Source organism: Phlebotomus argentipes, unplaced genomic scaffold (genome assembly GCF_947086385.1).
Source record: "Phlebotomus argentipes unplaced genomic scaffold, Phlebotomus argentipes genome assembly contig_2, whole genome shotgun sequence".
NCBI classification, from domain to species: domain Eukaryota; kingdom Metazoa; phylum Arthropoda; class Insecta; order Diptera; family Psychodidae; genus Phlebotomus; species Phlebotomus argentipes.
Genome location: NW_026776162.1, coordinates 7,184,866 through 7,203,795, shown reverse-complemented (window position 1 = coordinate 7,203,795; position 18,930 = coordinate 7,184,866). Strand labels below are relative to the sequence as shown.

The following is an 18,930-nucleotide window of genomic DNA, read 5'->3' as shown; positions in this document are numbered from 1 at the left end:
CAATTTGATTTTGGCTGTTTTGCTCTTCGCAATGGCAAATGCAGTCATTGTGGAGAATGCAAAAAGTGCACCTGCTCAGCAACACGCAAAAGCACCTCTCAATGCTCAACCATTGGCCACCAAAGATGATGAAGCGCCCGAAAATCCAATCTCGCCCATGATTATTCCAACCGTGCAGAATTGTTCTGGACACTTTGGAACATATTGTCACGATTGCCGAAGTATTGTGGTGAGTTTTGCTATGAGAAACTTTGGCAAATTTGCATGAAATTGATATTGAATATGATGTATCGAGGAAGAAATTGAAAATTTCCCACTTGACAGATTTGTGCTGGTGATGAAAAACCCATCTATCAAGGAACTTGTCCCTCAACAGCGCCTTATTGTGATAATAGCGGCGGTGAGGCTCGCTGCAAGTCAACCACAGAATATCCATTGGACGCAAAGATGTGCGAAGAAGGAACTCAACGATGCACAAGTCGAGGATACTTTCCAGACATCTACGACAGTCAGATCTTTCACTTCTGCGAGGGTGAATGGGATCTAACGCCGCAGAGATTCTCCTGTCCAGACAATTACATCTACGACAGCTACACACAAGGATGTCAGCGCATAACGCCGTTCGACTGCACAGGAAAGGACAATCAGTTCGTCAGTCATGCCGTGAATAGAGCCTATTACGTCTTCTGCAAAGTGGACGGCGGAATTCGCGAAATGATCCCGTTCAAGTGTCGCGACGAGCTGAACTTCATCTACAACACCGAGACCAACGCTTGTGAGTATCAGTGCAAGGGTGAAGGACGCTTCGTGGATCGCGAGAGTTGCGAGCACTACTACGAGTGCTACCGCACAAACGGCGGCTTTACTCACCAACGCGTCAAGTGTGGCGGCGGCTACCACACCTACGACAAGACCATCGATCGCTGCATCCCGTACTACAGCGAATGCTCCCCCGAAGCGGGCTGGTGAGAGGATACAGCACTGTTTGTATGGGCAAAAGAAGTAGTGCAGAGAGAAAAGTCAAATACATTTGCATTTGCATTTCAATTCATCTGTTATTCCTTCACATTTTTCCATCCCTCGCAGAGAATTCCCACCCAGTTTGTAATAATCCCAGAGGGAAGCATCAGCTTTTTCATTATAGGGAAGAGCAGGACAATGTTTGGAACACTGAATGTACATTTAAGTCCGTATAACAGCGTGGAATGAAAGCAATAGAGGCTACTTTGAGAGATATACAGTTAAATTCACTTCACTGGAAGTGAAAAAGCTTGATTTTCTCATACTATTCTTTGGCATTTTTCCAATGAATTACTATATTTGTCCTTGCTGTGCTGTAAAATATTTTTTTAAGTGCAAAACTACCCCGCTTTTCCCTACATGCAATCTTCTACCACAAGAAAAACCCTGAGTATTTCTATTTGCACATTTTCATATGCAATGCAGACGCACATACTTTTTGTGAAAATTCAATTAAGATGAAAACTCAAAAATTCAACATTCATGCGATGCTCTATGCAATAAACCGCAAAGAGACTTTACCAAAATTTATTTGACTTCATAAAATTATATTTTACGATGACATACACGCGCACACAAAATGGAAAATTGCGCGCACTTTTCCCACCATCCAATGGGGGCAGAAAGATGTGAAATGAAAGAAAGCGGCAAATCTTATCGGCATCGCATAAAAATCATATACGTGATAGTGACATAAAAAAAATTCATCTATATCGCTTGGCATTTGATCGTCAATGAGGCATATTTAATGTAGCAAATTAAAAATCGTTTATGATGTTCCCTGATTAATGTTTAAAAAAAAGCAGATTGTTTGGGAATTCATTGTGTGATCCACACAGAACACAATTTGCCATCATTAATGGATGCTTTTCGTTTTTACTCCCCACTTTTCGAGGGATAATAATTGAATTATTCAGCAAATCAACCATGTTCATCCGCCATTTACATAATATGGACAAGAACAATATTGTGTTTGTTGAATAATTTGGCGGTTTGTATGGGGTTTTTTACACCTTTCCCACACACACACACGCCCCACCAAAATAACCCCCGCCAGAAGGTCTTCCAGGTCTTCTCCCCGGAGTTGATCTTGGGTGAAAGTTTCTCTATGCCTTTTTCGGTAATTAAATAATTAAACTGGAAAAGCATCTATGAAAGTTAGTACACGTACCCTTTAATTATTTAAATTTCAACTGTGCGGCGCAAGAGACTTTCGTTAGAGCTTTTGTTGCTGCCATCGCACCACCAAGTGTGTTTCCACCCGCAATTTCACCCACTTTCCAGCCTCTCATGCTGTGCTTAAAACGCTTTCAACTCAATTGTTGGAGCACACATTGCAACAATTGCAATATTATTCCAAACCCTATTCGGGTGGCGGGGTTTCTCGCTTTAAAACTTCAACCCAATCCAACACGTTCAACTCATTTCCTTCCACCCCCGCCTCCGCACCAGTGCTCCAGACTTTCTGTGTGTGTGGAGAATGGAATTTTCGACACCTGGAATGGGACATTTTCCCGCTGGAAGGTCTGATATTTCTTTTTTTTTTCCTGTTGTAGTAACACTTGTGAGGGAGAAATTGTATGTTGGTGTCATTACTATGAAAGCAATTTAGCCTTGCCGTGCAAAAGCTCAAAGTTCACATAGCGACGCATCAATAGAATTCTCCTAAATTGTATTCCTTCCCAGCGTGCATTGCACAACTATACAATGAGTCCCATTGCCAATTCCTGGCATTCTCTGAGAATTGGGTTTAATGACGAAAAGCTTCCCACCCACACAAACACACACACGCATATGAAGGCTGACGGGTGAATTGAATTTCACTCATAATCTCCAGAATCGAAAGCAAGTGCGAGGGAAGTGAGAGAGAACTGTGTGACAAACAATTTGTCGTCTCTCGCGAGTGATTGTCATAAATAAAGCCAGAGTGAAGGCGAATAAGCGGAATCCTTTCGCCCACGCCTTGTGAATGTGATTTTCCAACCATCAACATCATAAAGACTCTCGCAATTTTGCGGTTTATATTTCTCGAAGAATTCTTTTAGCATTCTCAAACACCCTCCTGTTTTTTCATGAGGATAAATGGCATTTTGTGTGCATCTGCACAGTGAATACAATTTGCATTTCATTCAATGTCACTCTGTGATTCATATGCTCACTTTTTTTCCCGCCCCCCCCAAGTCAGAGCCCGCGAGGAGTTCTTGTGCCAAACCATTGTTGCACATGCAAATGCAATATGACAAGACAATGGGAGAAATGATACAAAATCTACACAGATTTTTCTTCTACATGCCAACAATGTTGATAGTCCTGAGGAGAAGCTATTGTTGCACATTCTAAGGGATTGCGAATTCTTTATCTTCGCAGAAAGAAATGAGAGCATTATTATGCAGAGTTGAGAATAATTAGCTTCTTCCTGCTTATTTCATCAATGCACTCACATTGAATTGTTCTTCTACGAAGTGGTTTAATTAGATTTTTCCACAAACTCTGCATAAAAGCTCCATTACAGACGTTATTCAAAAGCGAGCTTACAATGTAAAACAAATAGACAATAACAAGATAGAGAGAAAATTACGCGGAATTTAATTATTCCTAAAGATTTTTCATACATTTTTATCTGTGAGTTGAAATAATGATCAGTTTAATTCGCAAAGACACAACTTCCCTCAACAAATCACCTTCGTCTTGAGCGAGTTTAATAAGTGACGACGTCAAATTAGAGTCAATCAAATAATCACTTGTTAATACCGACTTGATTGCTTGAAACAGCTCTGCGAGCGATGTTGCGATGGAAATGCGCAAGGAGTAATTCCAATTATTGAGTGATTTCCATCGTCTCGAGATAAGAAATCTTCACATGGAAAATTAAACGACAAAGTTGTGAGGAATTCAGCAGAATATTAAATTCCCATGTAAATCTCCCCAAATTGAACAACACTGAATGTGATGTGAATATCAATTCCGCCAGGAAATTCCCAGAAATGTCAAGAATCCAATGATAATTACTAAACATATCAAACATCAATCAACTTTTGCTGGGGGAAAAAATGACATTTTTCAAGTCTCTCTCCTTTTTTTTATATTTTGAGTCACTCCACAAAACATCGTGTGATAAAGAGAGAAAATTCACAATGAATTGACCATACAATAAAATGACAATCACGATTGCCTCTCAGCGGGAAACAAGGATGTGTCAGAAACATCGTTTTCCCACATGGACAGAGGATGTCATTTTGCATTAATAATGATACAACGGATATTATGCAGTTTGGCAGCCTGAAATCCGCAATGTTAGACCACCGAAGTTGGAGCTTTTGCCGCGCCTGTAATTCCACATTATGCGGAAATTTATCGATAAACAAACCATACAGAAAAGCTCCGTGCTTAATCTTCAGCAACAGCACTGAGGGAAAATACCCGGGAAAATAGCGCGCAAGCGAGAGTGAAAGAGAGATGAAAAAGGATGAGGTGAAGAAGCGCGAAGGTAAAAGGTGAACACTGTATTTTCTAGGTGGATTACGCAAATTGCCATAGATACACGAGAGAAAATAATGCTGGGGAAATGGAAATTTTCACCAGAGAGCACCCACAAATATCTCAATATTGAACTTTTTCCCACATTCTCTACATTTGGAGCTTTCGATGGTACATATTTCTTCGGTGGGCGTAGAGAGAAGAACGGAAAAAAATATAAGATCGGGAAGGCAGACAGGAAATGTATTTTGAAATCACGTCTGTTGCTATCCCCAAAAAAAATATGAGGCCATCATTAGTCAATTTGCAATGAGGCAGAAATTGAATTTGCGAGTGAAGATACAAAAAAACCCGTGGCAAACGTGGTGAAATGAGTAGAGCTTTTCAACTACAATTTTGCGCGATGATTTCGAAGAAGAAAGTTATGCCACCAACATTCACCGACATACATTGAGATAACAAGTGGTATAAAGTATTAACTTTTTTTTTTGTTGAGCTGGAAGCGCGCAGATACTTTAGTTGAATATTAAGTGGAAGCTTTTAACTCTCAACACCCTCGGCGAAGCCTTAAGGAAAGCACCTTTGCATTCACCGTCGCGCAATTTGCTCAATTTCTCCCATTGATATTTCGCTATCTTGTCAGGGTCATAATTCTCATGAAATCTGCATTAATTGGCCATTTGGAGAATGTGTGTTCTTGGCCACCCACAAAGTTACCGCCGCCGCCGCCGCTCTCTTGGCTGCAGTAGAGATAAAAGGATGTCGAGATATACAACTGAGCGCTCTCGACATTGGTCATTAGCCCAATTACGCTACAATTCACTTATATCAATTAATTCCTCACTCACTCTTTTCCCTCTCACCCTCTCGCTCTCTCTCTTGCTCGTGACCATAATTTTCCCCAGCACATTGCATTGCCACAATTTCACCCTCAAACCTCACCCACCCCCTTTTGGGGAGGGATTTCAATTACAAAATAAAATGCCATCATGTTCCCCAGGACATCTTTTAATTGCTATCCCATCTCTCTATCTAATATTATTTATTTTATGTCATCCATCCCTTTTCGTTATAGACATTTTCAATAAATCTCAAAATTAATGGGTGGGATTTTCGACAAGCATGGCGTTTCAATGAATATTAACTAAGTTGACCCAAATGCCGCCCTTTTTCCCATCGCGCGACTCATCTCCGGGGCACAGGAGAGAGAGGGAGAGAGTGAGTGGAAAAAAAACAAGTCATTTATCCTCGGCAAGGAGCACACTTAGAAACTCTCCCTCCTATAAAGCTTCAATGTACACAGAAAGAGCTGAGGTACCCTTTCGCCAAATTGCCATCAATTATTGAATTTAGATACTCTAGCATATCGAGACGATGGAATGTTCATATTGAATCAATTTTCCCTGGGAAAAAGCGAAGAGAAAATTCAAGGAAAGACGCGAGATAGCACAATGTCAAATATTTGGAATAGAAATATCCTTGGAATTGCATAAAAGCACTTCTTCTCTTCCACACCATTTTTCTTGGTATCTTGCCAAGAAGAATGCGTCGCATTGATAAAATATTTTCAACACATTTTTCCCCCCCTCAACAATGTTATAAAATATGTTTGAAACATTGCAATCAGGAGATTTTATATGCCAATTTATGCGTCAATCATCAAGTGCTTGAGATAGTTGAAAGATGAAATGAGATGGAAAAACCAAGTCTTGTGTTGTTGTGTCTACGCGCGATTTCGTGAACATCGGCATGGGATTAATGATGCTCATGTCAATTCTCAATCAATTCACTGAGCATATCAATTGATCATGGTGAAAAATTGAATGGAAATGTTACATGAAAAATTTACTCAATCGCCCCAAAACATTCTTCGCCGCTACACCGAATGGCGCTTGCCGATATACCCAAACCACCATCCATACAGATTGGAGAGGAGAGAAAACTCTCTCTCACACACAGCATAGAATTCAATATCAATTTAAAAGACATTTGAGTCGGAGATATATGGGGAAAATATCCAAGTTGAAGGGGTGAGAAGAGCTTTTTCCCGGCCACGGAAAATTGTACGTCCGAAAATAAATGGGAAATACATTTTGAAGAGTCTGGACATGCGGATGAGAGTGTGAGTATAGAGAGCCATACGAACTGAATTTTAATCACATACAGCACTACGACATCCTTTGGACACCTTCAATGCATGCACAATTCAAATAAATCTCGATGCTGTGGCACTGAAAAATGACATAATCTGATTTGGATCTAAAGTGAGGAAGCTTTTCTGCTATTTATACATCATCATAAACCACTTGACTGCACTGAGAATCTCTTTTGATCAGTGTTTTATTACACTTTAGGAAGTGGATCTTAGAAAAATACTGTTAAAATGTCAATAAATAGTGGAAAAAAAAACTCAGTTTCGAATGCCTTGAAATTCATCAATAAAGCTCCTCCTTCTGTATATATTCCATTGACATTGAGAAGAAATCCTACCCAAAAATTGCCTCTCCCACCCTATATAATTTATGTGTTCAAGCTTTCATAACCCCACCAAGATGAAGCTGCCCCGGTTTTTCGACAAGGTGTTACGGTTTGTGTATATTCACAAACAAGTCTCCCATCGCAAAGAGCGATGCTTCGCCCATATATTTCTGAGGGTATTTTGTGACTCTGTGCTCGGGCTTAAAGCTAAAAGACTAATGCCTCTCTTCGTCGTCTTCCACTTTTGCCATGTTTGCTTCGGCATTGCAAGGCAGTGTGTTTCGTCCCATCCTCCAAAAATTGCGATGTACCATGCATTAATGTTGTTTGAGAGCTTCTCTTGCCCGCACATATTAAATGGATACCAAAACTCCCTTCGGGGAGCTTAAAACCTTCAAATTCTTAAACCAACAACACAGTATGTGTGTCTCTGGGCGCAAACGACGCACAGGCGAAGAGATGCTAAAGCAAACCCTGAACCGAAAAACATTCCACAGGGCGCGCAAGGAGAATTTTCAGGCATGTAATGAAAGCTCCATGTGTGATTTATGTGCATGCTGTCCCCCCAAACCCCCTTTTCTCCGCTTGCACACTCACACACACACGCCCCAGTCATTTGGCGGGAAAGTTAATAGAGGAGAATCGACCACGAGTGAGCAGGTGAGATGGTAACAAATGATGATGGAGGATTAAGTGGTTATGTTTGCTTACTGCATCCCGCTTCGTCTGATCCATCGAAGCAATCTTGATTCAAATCGCACATCCATGACAATGGTATGCAATCCGTGGTGGAGTTCTTGCATGTAAATTCATCTGCTGAGCAAACATGCACCTCTGAAATGAGAAGAGACAAACAGGAAAGACAAACACATGGTTAGACAAATGTCAATGATAACCCAAATGCTGAAATATTGTCTATAAATGGTAAACCTATATAGAGAGAAAATGACACTCCACTTTTCCCTGGGTTTGTTCGCAAAGTTCTACTAGAGCATCGCATTTCTCAAAACCAAACCACATTCAAATTTATGCAACGTGAAGTTCACAATTCTCTGCACACAAGTGTGCAGCAAAGTGTTAGAAGTAAAAGCACATTTCCTTGCTCAACTTTCTATCCTCGATCATATTTTACTCTTGTACGAACTTTTTTTTTTTCCCCCACCCAGAGAGCAGATAAATTTTTACCATGGCGTAAAACAAATCGACAATGCTCAATGTATCTTTCAAACGAGAATTGAATATAGATTTGTTCTGAAAAGTTTAGGGCACAAGTGCACAATTTCTTCTAACATTCCCACAATTCTGACAATTAGCTTTCCACTCTGCAGCTTCTCACACACACAGAAACTTCTTAGCCTCCGCCTTAACTCCCCGCATATATATGTACTTTGAAATCTAAAATGCCCGAAACATCTTACAAAACCATGTAATACAATTTAACCACTTAATGTTTACATATTGTAGCACAATTTGCAACAATGTTACACCATTTTCAAATGAACATTTCGGATTTATAACTCACACAAGGCAATTTACAAATGTTTCAGTGCAAACGCTTCTCCAATTATATCAAGTGCACGAGCGCGCGAGAGCTTTGGAAACTCAAGAATCCCCGAGTGAAAGCTCTTTCTGACTCTGTAACTCCACGTGGCGGGATTAGCAAATAAACTCACAAACTCGATTGGATTAGAAGTTGAGCAAGTGCTGGGCTATTTGTTTAATGCGATTCACGAGAGATTTGCCACAGTCATAAAAAAAGAAGTCATCGTGCGACGATCCATTAAAGAAATTTGATGCAGTCACAAATTTTGTTTCTCTCTCTCTCTTTTGTTCTCCATTCCTTTGCGAACAGCCCAATAAATTGGGTGATAAATTAGCTGTGGAGCTTTCTTTGGGTGTATATTGTAGCAAATTTTTCGGGATGAAACATAGCAGCACAGCATAACATACATCCCAAATTATATTCAGTAATGATGACGTTGTCTCTTATCCGCAGCCAAAGAGAACATACATAATTTTACATTCAATCACGTGCAAAACCCCACTTCATGCCTTATTTACCACCAAAATGGAAATGGGAATCACATTCGTCATATGTGAGCCACCATCGCCTTTGTACACACTCCCTGTCGAACTTGCTGATTCCCCATGGATTATTGTGAGCCGCCTTTCATGCTCGGTGCGTCTCTGCATCAACAGGAAGCAGTGACAAGACTTTGGTGGGCGGTTTGTGCGCACCCCCACACTCCCACTCGCACAGACAAAGTGGGGCGGCGATGTTAAGATAGTGTGAAATATGGTATTATGCTGAGAAGGTATCGCACACGAATTTTGGAGAGTGGGTCAGAGGATTTCTGGATACTTGTTACCACATCTTACCACCACACGCCTCATCTGACCCATCTGCACAATCCAATTCTCCGTCGCACTTCCACTTCTTGGGAATACATCTCTCCCCATCCTCACACAGCCACTCATGTGACGCACATCCATGGGGATCTATTAGCATTTGCAACACAATTTATATTCGCAAAAAAAAAACACATTGCAGAGGAGGAAAAAAAATCAAGGGTAAAAGACGATGGCATAAAATCAACATTTGCTGAAAGAGATAGAGCTTTTTGCATGGCATTATAAAACCTGGAATTGAGCGAAAGAGAGGGAAAGATTGCATGAAAAGGTGGGCGAGGACAGGAAAAGGCACTTCACTTATGTTGAAAGAGCATAATAAAAGATAAATATATGTTAGGAAAATTTTTAAAGAAGGAAAAAAAACTCATCTTTGCTCAAATAATCATCCATTGAGTGTCTCCGTCTTCTTGTGCTCTTCCGTGTCCTTATGCCAAGTGCCTTCTTTTCGTCGCAACGCCCACTCTCTTCTACCACTCACAATGTGTCCCATTCGCAGTGCAATACAATAATAATACAGTGGTAAATGAAAGGAAAATAGATCAATTGCATCTCATCAATTGAACATTGTACTCTCTAGTGTCTTTGGCAATGATTGGGGACAAGTTTGTAATGTTCCGAAGAGCTTTTCAAGAAGCTCAACACAATTATAATCGTATTAATCAAACTGAACAAAACCAGAATTTTAGCATGTGCAAAAAGAGAAACATTGAATAATCATAACTCTGTTTTCATTGTCTCTGGGATCATAAATTGTGACCCGATTTAGAGAAGCTTAAAGCTTAATGAAAAACACACAATTTCTCAATCGAAATGCATCGTTTAGATATCGCAAATAAAGCCAGTATTTGCTATTATTTAACAAAATTAGCATGAAAATGAATTTATAGAACTATTTCAGGTCAGTTTTGTGCAAATTCAATCAACATATATAATCTAAAAGTAATTTTTACTGTACATTTTCTTCTTTAATTAATTTTTTGAACGAAAATGTTTAAAAGCTCTTTTCATGTGAAATTCCAGCTTTTTTTGTCAGAAGAGGGAGAAAAATCGCAAAACATCGAGTAGATTACGAAATGGGAGATCAAATGATTTCGCCAAAGCATTATGTTTTAACCTACATTCGCTGAATGATGCACATTGGAATTCTACATCAACTGCGATGTTAATGGAACACAATGTGACCTCTTCTCTCGCTCTCACCCACTCAAATCCCATTCACTATAGAGAACAATTTTTAAACAACACACTCATACTGCAAAAATGCGGAAATTGTAAAATGGAATTGTTGAACATTGTCAAGGAGAAAAAGGCTCAACACAGAAGGGAGGAAGAATTGATTTGAATCAATAATTTCCCTCCCATCTCTCCAATATATACATAGTTTTCCCTCCGTACCATCTTTTATAGAGCAATTTTGCAATTTCCACATCAAGGAACACAAATGTTGTCTCTATTTCTGCCTCCGCACACAAACACGCTTTGCTAAGGGAAAAAAATGTCTTACGGCATAGATCCGGATCTTCGTCTGATCCATCGCTGCAATCTCTCTCTTGATCACACTTCCAGTGTTTCGGTATACATCGACCGTTCTTGCACCGGAATTTATCCTGTGTGCAATTGTTTTCTGCAAAGAAAGGAAGACATTCACATTAACATCACACTTTATCATTGGGCAGCAACAAAAAGGCTGAAGATTGCTGGCAAAATGGAAAAACAATTAATCAAGTGACTTAAATTGCGCAAATGTCGGCATGGGTCAATGTAGCCTTAATGGTCAATTCACTTGATTGCACATTTTGGCGTTCATCGCCATTCGATTGCAAGTATCAAGAAGAGAGGTCAATAAATAATCACACTTCTGCCCGAAAAAACTATCCTCGCATTTTTAGCTGGGGTGCAAAAAATCCCCATTTCAATGGGTATAAAATGCTATGCATTTTAAGTCCACACAGGAGTTTTTCACCCTTGCCAATATGGCTAAAAAACAATTCACAGAAAAACCCCGGGAATTCCCACTTTTCACTTAATAACATAATTCCCTTCATTTCAGCACCGTGACAATATTTCCTACACTATTCGCGTGTTTCCCATCATTTTTTTATTGGTTGTAAAACCATTTTTTTTTTCGTCACACACTTTTCATGTGCGAACAGGGGATTAAAATGAATATAATTCATTCGAATCTCTTTTCAGAACACACACACAAAAAAAAGAATCCATTGAAAATCAATTTTCAAGCCGCGCACTTCTGATTTTCTCTCTCTATCACTCACATTCACACCATAAAACAACCTTTTTCGCTTTTTCCCCGCGGAGAGGCTTTTTAATTGAAATTATATTGATATTTTTCCCTCTTTTTTTTTTTCTTTCAAGAGACGATACGTGATTGTTTATGCATTTCAGTGCCTGGAAATTAAAGATTATATTTTTTGCAGAATTGTCTTTTGCCTTTCATATCACGTTTTCAGCAACACTCTTGCTTTCTTTGCTGTTCTCTCCGAGGGGAAAACGTGCACGTTATTCAATATATTAATTAATTTTACATTTAATATCAACACAGAGATAATGAGTGCCATTTATTCTTCCACTGACTGTAAAAAAGTCTCTTTCTTTGACTGCAATTATTCCATATTCAGCTGTTGAAGAATTTAAAGAAATTCTTATGTAGAAATCATACAAAATTATTCAATAAACTTTTGCTTGATAATAAAGTGGGTTTTTGGGTATAAAAGCTTGAAAGAAGCTTTTCTCTCTGTTGAATTTAATTAAATTCGGGTGAAAAAGACTTTGTCATATCCTCAGATTATTATAAATTCAAACGATTTCCATCTGTCGCATTGAATGTGCATCTCTTGCGATGAGTTATCATCCCTTGGCTGTGCCATTAAGATATGCTGAACTAGTTTAGTATCAGAATGTAGCGACAATTTGACCCTGGGATTCAGAAGTTCATGACTTGAATTTTTCATCTCACTTTTATCAACTGATACTGGCACACAATTAAAACTTTCCTCACACGACACGAATACTAATTATCCTCGAAAATTTGCTTCTTTCTTCTTCTTCTGTTATTTTTTCTGGCATCTCTCAACTTCGCACCGTCTGGGTGGAAAACTCGCAGATTTGCCAATGTAATCTCGCAACATAATCTTGAGAGATATTTTTCAACTATTAAGATATGCTAATGAAATAAAATTAAGTATGTGTTAGTAGTGAAACTTTATTCACCACACTTCTCAGAGATGAAATTTGCACAGCTTTTCCGTGTCAAAGTGTCTTTGCATGATTGCGCTTAGAAACCCGTGAAAAGTTTATATGCACACACAAGCATCACTGACTTTTCTGGGGGCGGGAAGAAAAGATGCACTGGGAAAAGTCCACAAAATAAATCTCCCAAAAGCGACTAGCTCAATTAACTTGAGAGAATTTCGCCAAAAACTTTTGAATCAAATAAATGAGAGAGAAAATAAGGAGAAACAGCGAATGTCGTAAAATTCTTGGCTTTTGCCCACAATTTTCCTCTCAAGAGAAACCTCCCACTCACTCTCTCTCTCAGCCCACCCACCCCCCAAACACAGAGCACACATGAGCTGCAAATGCAATAAAACGACGACGGCGGCAACTTAATATATGTCTTGATTGAGCACAGGTAGAGTAAAAGTAGCGCTGGAAGCATCTCAGTGCAGTAGTTTGTTTTCCACTGGTGCAATATATAAAATTCCCACGAGTTGCAAATATTTTTATTTCGCATTTCCCGAGAAATTACAGCAACACGAAAAATTCACCCCCTTTCGTCTTTTGCACCCACACACACACACACCCTCAACACAGAGCATACAAGTTGAAATATATGAAAACAACAAATTTCCTCGTTTTTCTCATCACTCCTTCGCTCCTCGCCAGCCACCTTCCGAAGATTCCTCTCTGGAGGTGCTTCATTCTTTGCGGAATTCACCCTCCCAGAGGCTATATTTGTGTGGCGACTCAGCGACTAGAGGGGGAGGGTGGAAAATGAGGATAAGGAGCACACGAAAAACTTTAACGTGGCACAAGAAATGTTGGCGAGGGGAGAAAAAGAGAAAATAACTGACTTTTGACCATATATAGACCATGGGAGAAAAGAATTTCCCTTCCCTCCCCCTTCACCACCAGTCATGTACTCTCCGTCCTTCGTGTACATGCTTTCTGGCCCATTATGTAATTTGTGGGTATAATGGGGTATTTGTTGGAGCGAGGCGGTATTACTAACACGCGTAGAATTCGCCAAAATTCAAGTAACCATTTATCAAGAAAGTCCTTTAGCCCCACCACGTCCTCCCTACACGCTGTCTATGTACCCCTGAGGAGCAAAACCGGCGCTTTCGCTCCTCTTTGCGCCGCCACTCCACTCGGATACTTTCCTCTGTCATCCATTCAATCCCATGTACTTTTACTATCTCTTCACCCAGAGTTTGTGTAGGGAGGCTTTGATAAAGGATCATGGCTTTAGGAAGCTTTATAGCCAAGGCCTTTGGTCATCAATGCCTAGAGCATGAATGCATTTGCTAGAATCCAGAGTTAGAACGATTGCGCACAAGTAGATCTCTAAAGTGGGCGGGACATTTGAATGGGCGGAGCCTCAATGTAACCAATTACCACTTCTATCACTTTACATCCCGGAATTCAATGAACAAAGTCAGAATTCTCGCTAGCTCAACTTGAAGCAGAAACTCAGAAATCCTTTCCTTTCAAGTTGAGTTTTCCACCTCACGAAGTGCCTGTGAAATTTTTGTAGGTTTTCCTCGAATGGCAAAAAGCAATCCCTCGAAATATTTCTTTCTCCGACATTTTCCACCCAACACTCAAGACACTCCCTTAGAATATCAAATTCCGTAATTGGACCACATGCCCAAGTTAATCTTCATCTGGAGACACTTTGCATTGTATTTCCGTCAGCTCTGCCTCAAGTCAATACTCTCTCCCATGTCTCGTGAAAAGTTCGCCCAAGTGGAGCTCCTTCAGCATTACTCAGGACAAGAAGGTTCTTCGCTACACAATGCCCTATATACGATGTTACATATTATCTTCAGCCCCTCTGGAAAATGTATGAGAGCACAGCCAAGTCCTCGTGGAGCCTTGCGCATTTAAAAACAAAGCTCTCCGGCGGGAGCAAAAAAGCCATATATACTGCAGCTGTGGGTGGGAGATAACTTTCCTTCCGGAAGATGTGACCAGTGACCACCACTTCAGGCTCGCCCAGAGATAGCATGAAGAAGGTCCACTGGCCCATATTTCCACATCATGCCTCCCAAACCAATGCTTGTTCGTGCAAAATGACCGAGAAGACACAACGCGATGCTTGGAAATTTTCAATGTTAACGCAAAGACATTGGATGAAGGTCCTTATTTCCTCCTTCCGCTTTCTCCATATCACATTCCTACACCCAACAAACATATCATGTGCGATGTACCAACGATACGAGCACCACACACACACACTCCATACAGTCCCAAAAGGGACAATTTCCACCCAGTGTCATAAAACTAACAATGATAAAAGTTAATATTATTCCTCTCCACTTCAACCCTCTATCCCATACATCCCCCCATGGCCACACAGAGAGAGCTATTGTGATTAAACCAATACGACACGTTGTGCAATTCAATGGATTTTTATAGGGCGCTGCCATTAAATTATATGAAATTATTTGAGCAAGATTCCCACTGTGTGTTTCTATACTCTATCAATTGAAAAGCTGTTAAAGGCGCCTTGACAGCGACATTGGCACAAAGAGAGAGTGAATCACTGAACAAAAGACTTTCCTTTTCCCCATAGATAGAAAGCAAATGACAGAGATTTCTGGGAGTTTGGCAGAAAAGCTCCTCTCAAGGACTTTTTTACAATCAAAACGCCATCAAACTGCTCAATCATCCATTGAATGCGATATCTTGCATCGCTGCGTCGTGGCAATAAATGCAAGCTCATGGGGTGATAAATCACTCTCAAGTGGACAGTGATTGTGACACTGAGGAGCCCCTCGAAAGCATCCCGCAGCTTTTTTTCCCCCCCCTGGACATTCCCCAAAGTCAATATAATTTGTGTATGTGACAGAGTGCATAATAAAATGTCGACTCCTTTTTTTTACCTTTAACTTTGCCCTCCAGCTGCTGCTGCGGTATGGCTGAATTTACATAAATAATGCAAACAAATAGCACAGTCCAAGTGAGCATATAGTACAACTTTTCCATGTTTTCCACCAAATTTATATTCACAGATATTGCCCGAGATTCTAGGCTCAACTTGTTTTAAAATTTATTGTGTTTGATTTGCTGGAAAGACACAATGAATCACGCGCTCGTTGTTTCGGGGGAGAAAATAAACTATAAAATACAATATCTCTGTGGGGTGAAAAGTGTCCTCTTTCTGCCACCACCAATATTACAGACGCTCTTTTCTGATGAACAAATTGTTATGAAAAATTATATTTCATCAACAATCACACAATTACGTCTCTTGTTCCTTTCTTTCTGCGTGTTCTTTTCTCGTCACAAAAAACACACTGAAAATTGTCACTCTTCACTGGTGTCTTTGGCACTCTTTTGCCTCCTTCCACGCTTTTATTGCCCGCGTCCTTCCCTCTATAATATTCAAATCAATAAGATTTTATATCTCTTGGTGTGCTTTTCTTTCAGTGTGCGCGCCCTTGTGCTGTTTCGAAAATGAGGACTTTTAGTATTCAGCAGACGTGCCGGATCATAAAAGTATGGCAAAATGAGAACGAGTGCGAAAGGGACTTTTGCTTGTTCGCCCCGTACAACACAATTTTAATATCAAGAAAAAATAAAAAAGAGATCTTCAAAATGCTATAATAGGACACGGAAAATATCCTTAAGAAAATCCTCTCTACGCGCGCGGATTCGAGCTTCTTGAGCGGCGGGAAAGCTGTACACATGGAAAATCTATTTTCCACCAAGAGAGAGAGATGAAATAGGCAAGATAAAGGGGGAAGATAAACTCATGTACAAGGGAGGGTAGAAGAGAAAAAAAGGCTCTCCAAATCACAGAATCTTGTGCTGTACAATTGGATTTTCTCTATATCTCAAAAATTTAATTGATTGCACACACATTCAACACAAGAAACCTCTCTTGCCATTTAAGATGGGAAAAATGCCACCAAGTGTGTCACTTTGTCTCCTTTGCAAGATGAAGAGAAAACAAGTGTATCTTCACATGACAAATCCATAGCAATAAAAACACTGTTGATCTGCACAATTCAGAAAATCACGACAATGGCACAAAAGATCGCGAAATTGAGGAAAAATCCACACACGAAGTTATCTCGCAGCGTTGCTTTCGCGCTGAATCTCTTGCACCTCCTTGAGGACACGTCTTCACAGAGCCGAGAAGAAAGCTTAACTGACATCTGAACCAGTGGAGTCTGACTCTCCAACTGTGCAAGTTCGCTTGGATGTTGGAAGAGAACGAACAACCACTGTTGGGAACTTGATGCTGGGATATTGCGCGAAATAGACGGAAATAATGCGCGCTGAATGCTCTCAGAGCAAGAGAGCGAGAGAGAGTGTGTGTGCTCAATCTCCAGAGAGAGGGAAAATCGTCAAAATATACCCGAGTATCTGTCCCACTGAATCCAGTAATGCCACCCAGAAGCCGCCACCAAAATGTGTCACCGTGGAATGCGCGAGTGCGAGAAAAACGCGCGCCATCCACTGAATCTCTCATCTCGCAATGCTTCTCTAGAGCATTTTGGGGTTGAAAGAACATCATATTTGAGGGTGATTGCGATGCTGTATGCCCCGACATTTACCCAAACAAGAGTTGTCATTCCATGCGAGAGAAAGACGAAGAGTTTAGGGGAATCACACAACACATTAATAACACACAAAACATCCAATACAACTTTTCCACTAAGCTTGACAAAACATTATACACAATTTTGGAGAACTTGCGTTATGTTCACCCCGCATTGTTACCTATTCACGCACACACGCATATACATATATAACCCCAGAAAAGCACAGTGAAGAAGAAAGTGGGAAAAAATTCATGGTGTGATGCTTTTTCTATATCTCTTCACCCCCTTTTTTTCTCTCCAATTGTCATGAAAAATAGATGAAGTGTGATGAAAAGAAGCCTTCCCGCACGAAGAGCGGCGCATCATTGGAAAGCACATGAAGAATGGGTGTCTTTCTTCTCACCAAAAGCTTCTTCTAAGCATAGGGGGGGCACAAAAGGGTGGGTTTTTCCTCCACCACCATCACCAACAAGAAAAAGAATACCACACGGAAGAAGAAGATGAAAAATGCTGGAAACATGCGTTAAAATTGAGATACACTCATTCAATTATTTAAATTTTTATCTCATTTCACCGTTGAGAGTGTCAGACAAGATGAAAATGCGTGAGGGAGATCAAGAAGTGAGCAGCAACTTTGCGAGCAAAGTAATTGAACACACATTTTTATCGCCAACGTCGCTTTGGTATCACGAGAGATCGCTCTTGATGGCTATTTTTACCCGCATTAAACCACTAAGATAGTTGTAAAATATGCAATGCAAGAACCAGTTCAGATAACTTGCGATGTGAGATGTTTTTGATTGATTTCATAGAGTTAACTTATGCAAAGGCCCCGAAGAAATTTCACGTGTGTGTTATGAATGATGACTTGAAAGGATTAAAGAGCAAAACCACCAACGTTGTGGCTGTTGTGAAAGTGTTTCGTGTGAAAATCTGCCATAAAATTTCCATTTTCCACCCAAACACTATCACGAAGCAGGTGATGGAAAGTAAAATTCTATCCACCCCCCTTCTGTCTCAATCAATCATCTCTATGATATCGAGTGCTCGCCTATCAGCCAGCATCACTTAAAGTTTTATGCAATTTCAACGGTTTGTGCCGTGTGACAGTTTATTGGTACTTGAGATGAGCTCCTGTCGCAATGGGGAAAAATAGAAGGAAATGCCGTATCGTGCAAGAGTTGCCACGTCCTCGAGGCCATATAGGCGTCTCAGATACAACACACACGACGATATATATGTGGAGAAAGGTGTACTTAAAGCTCAAAGGTATATACACCAGCCGCACACATTGTCACCGGGAGCAAAACGAAGAGAAAAGACCTGAGCATCAGCTTATGCGAATGGTGATGAATGTGCCTTCAAGAATTACATCATTCTACCGACAGACTAGTCGTGTTTTATTGTACCTTCCAGCGCGCCAGTGAATGAGCGAAAAATGGAGAAATAAGAAAAATGTGATGGCAAAAACCGGAGATATAATGCGACTTCCCATAAAATGAAGCAAATCAGGGCCGAAATCGTTAAATTATTTCTCTCTCCGTCGCGCGCGCGACGCCAAGACATCCACAATTGGCAAAGCATTCTGTCGTCATCATGTGGGTGACGAGTGGAGATCAAATGTTGCCCTCCAAACCCTCACCCGAAATATAATCTCTTCTCTCCAGCGATTCTTCTTCTGCTTCTGTCGCCTGAACAGCCGATGATGGTTCGAGGGATGAAATGGGAATAAAATATAAAAGGCAATTCA

General features: G+C 40.4%; 1 protein-coding gene across 10 annotated transcripts in view; it reads right to left on the bottom strand.

The window, feature by feature from the left end:
* The window catches only part of LOC132265038 (low-density lipoprotein receptor-like), a 72,867-nt gene that overhangs the window by 28,736 nt on the left and 25,201 nt on the right, over positions 1-18,930 (bottom strand). For 5 of the 10 annotated variants that reach the window (XM_059765454.1, XM_059765444.1, XM_059765452.1 and 2 more), the window contains 2 exons: positions 10,892-11,011; positions 7,687-7,809 (listed from right to left, as the gene is read on the bottom strand). In XM_059765454.1, coding sequence (XP_059621437.1) covers positions 7,687-7,809; positions 10,892-11,011 — 243 coding nt within the window. Of the gene's footprint in view, positions 1-7,686; positions 7,810-9,354; positions 9,475-10,891; positions 11,012-15,512; positions 16,449-16,492; positions 16,797-18,930 lie in introns of those variants that run through there. The other 5 variants (XM_059765448.1, XM_059765450.1, XM_059765451.1 and 2 more) reach the window with 5 other exon arrangements.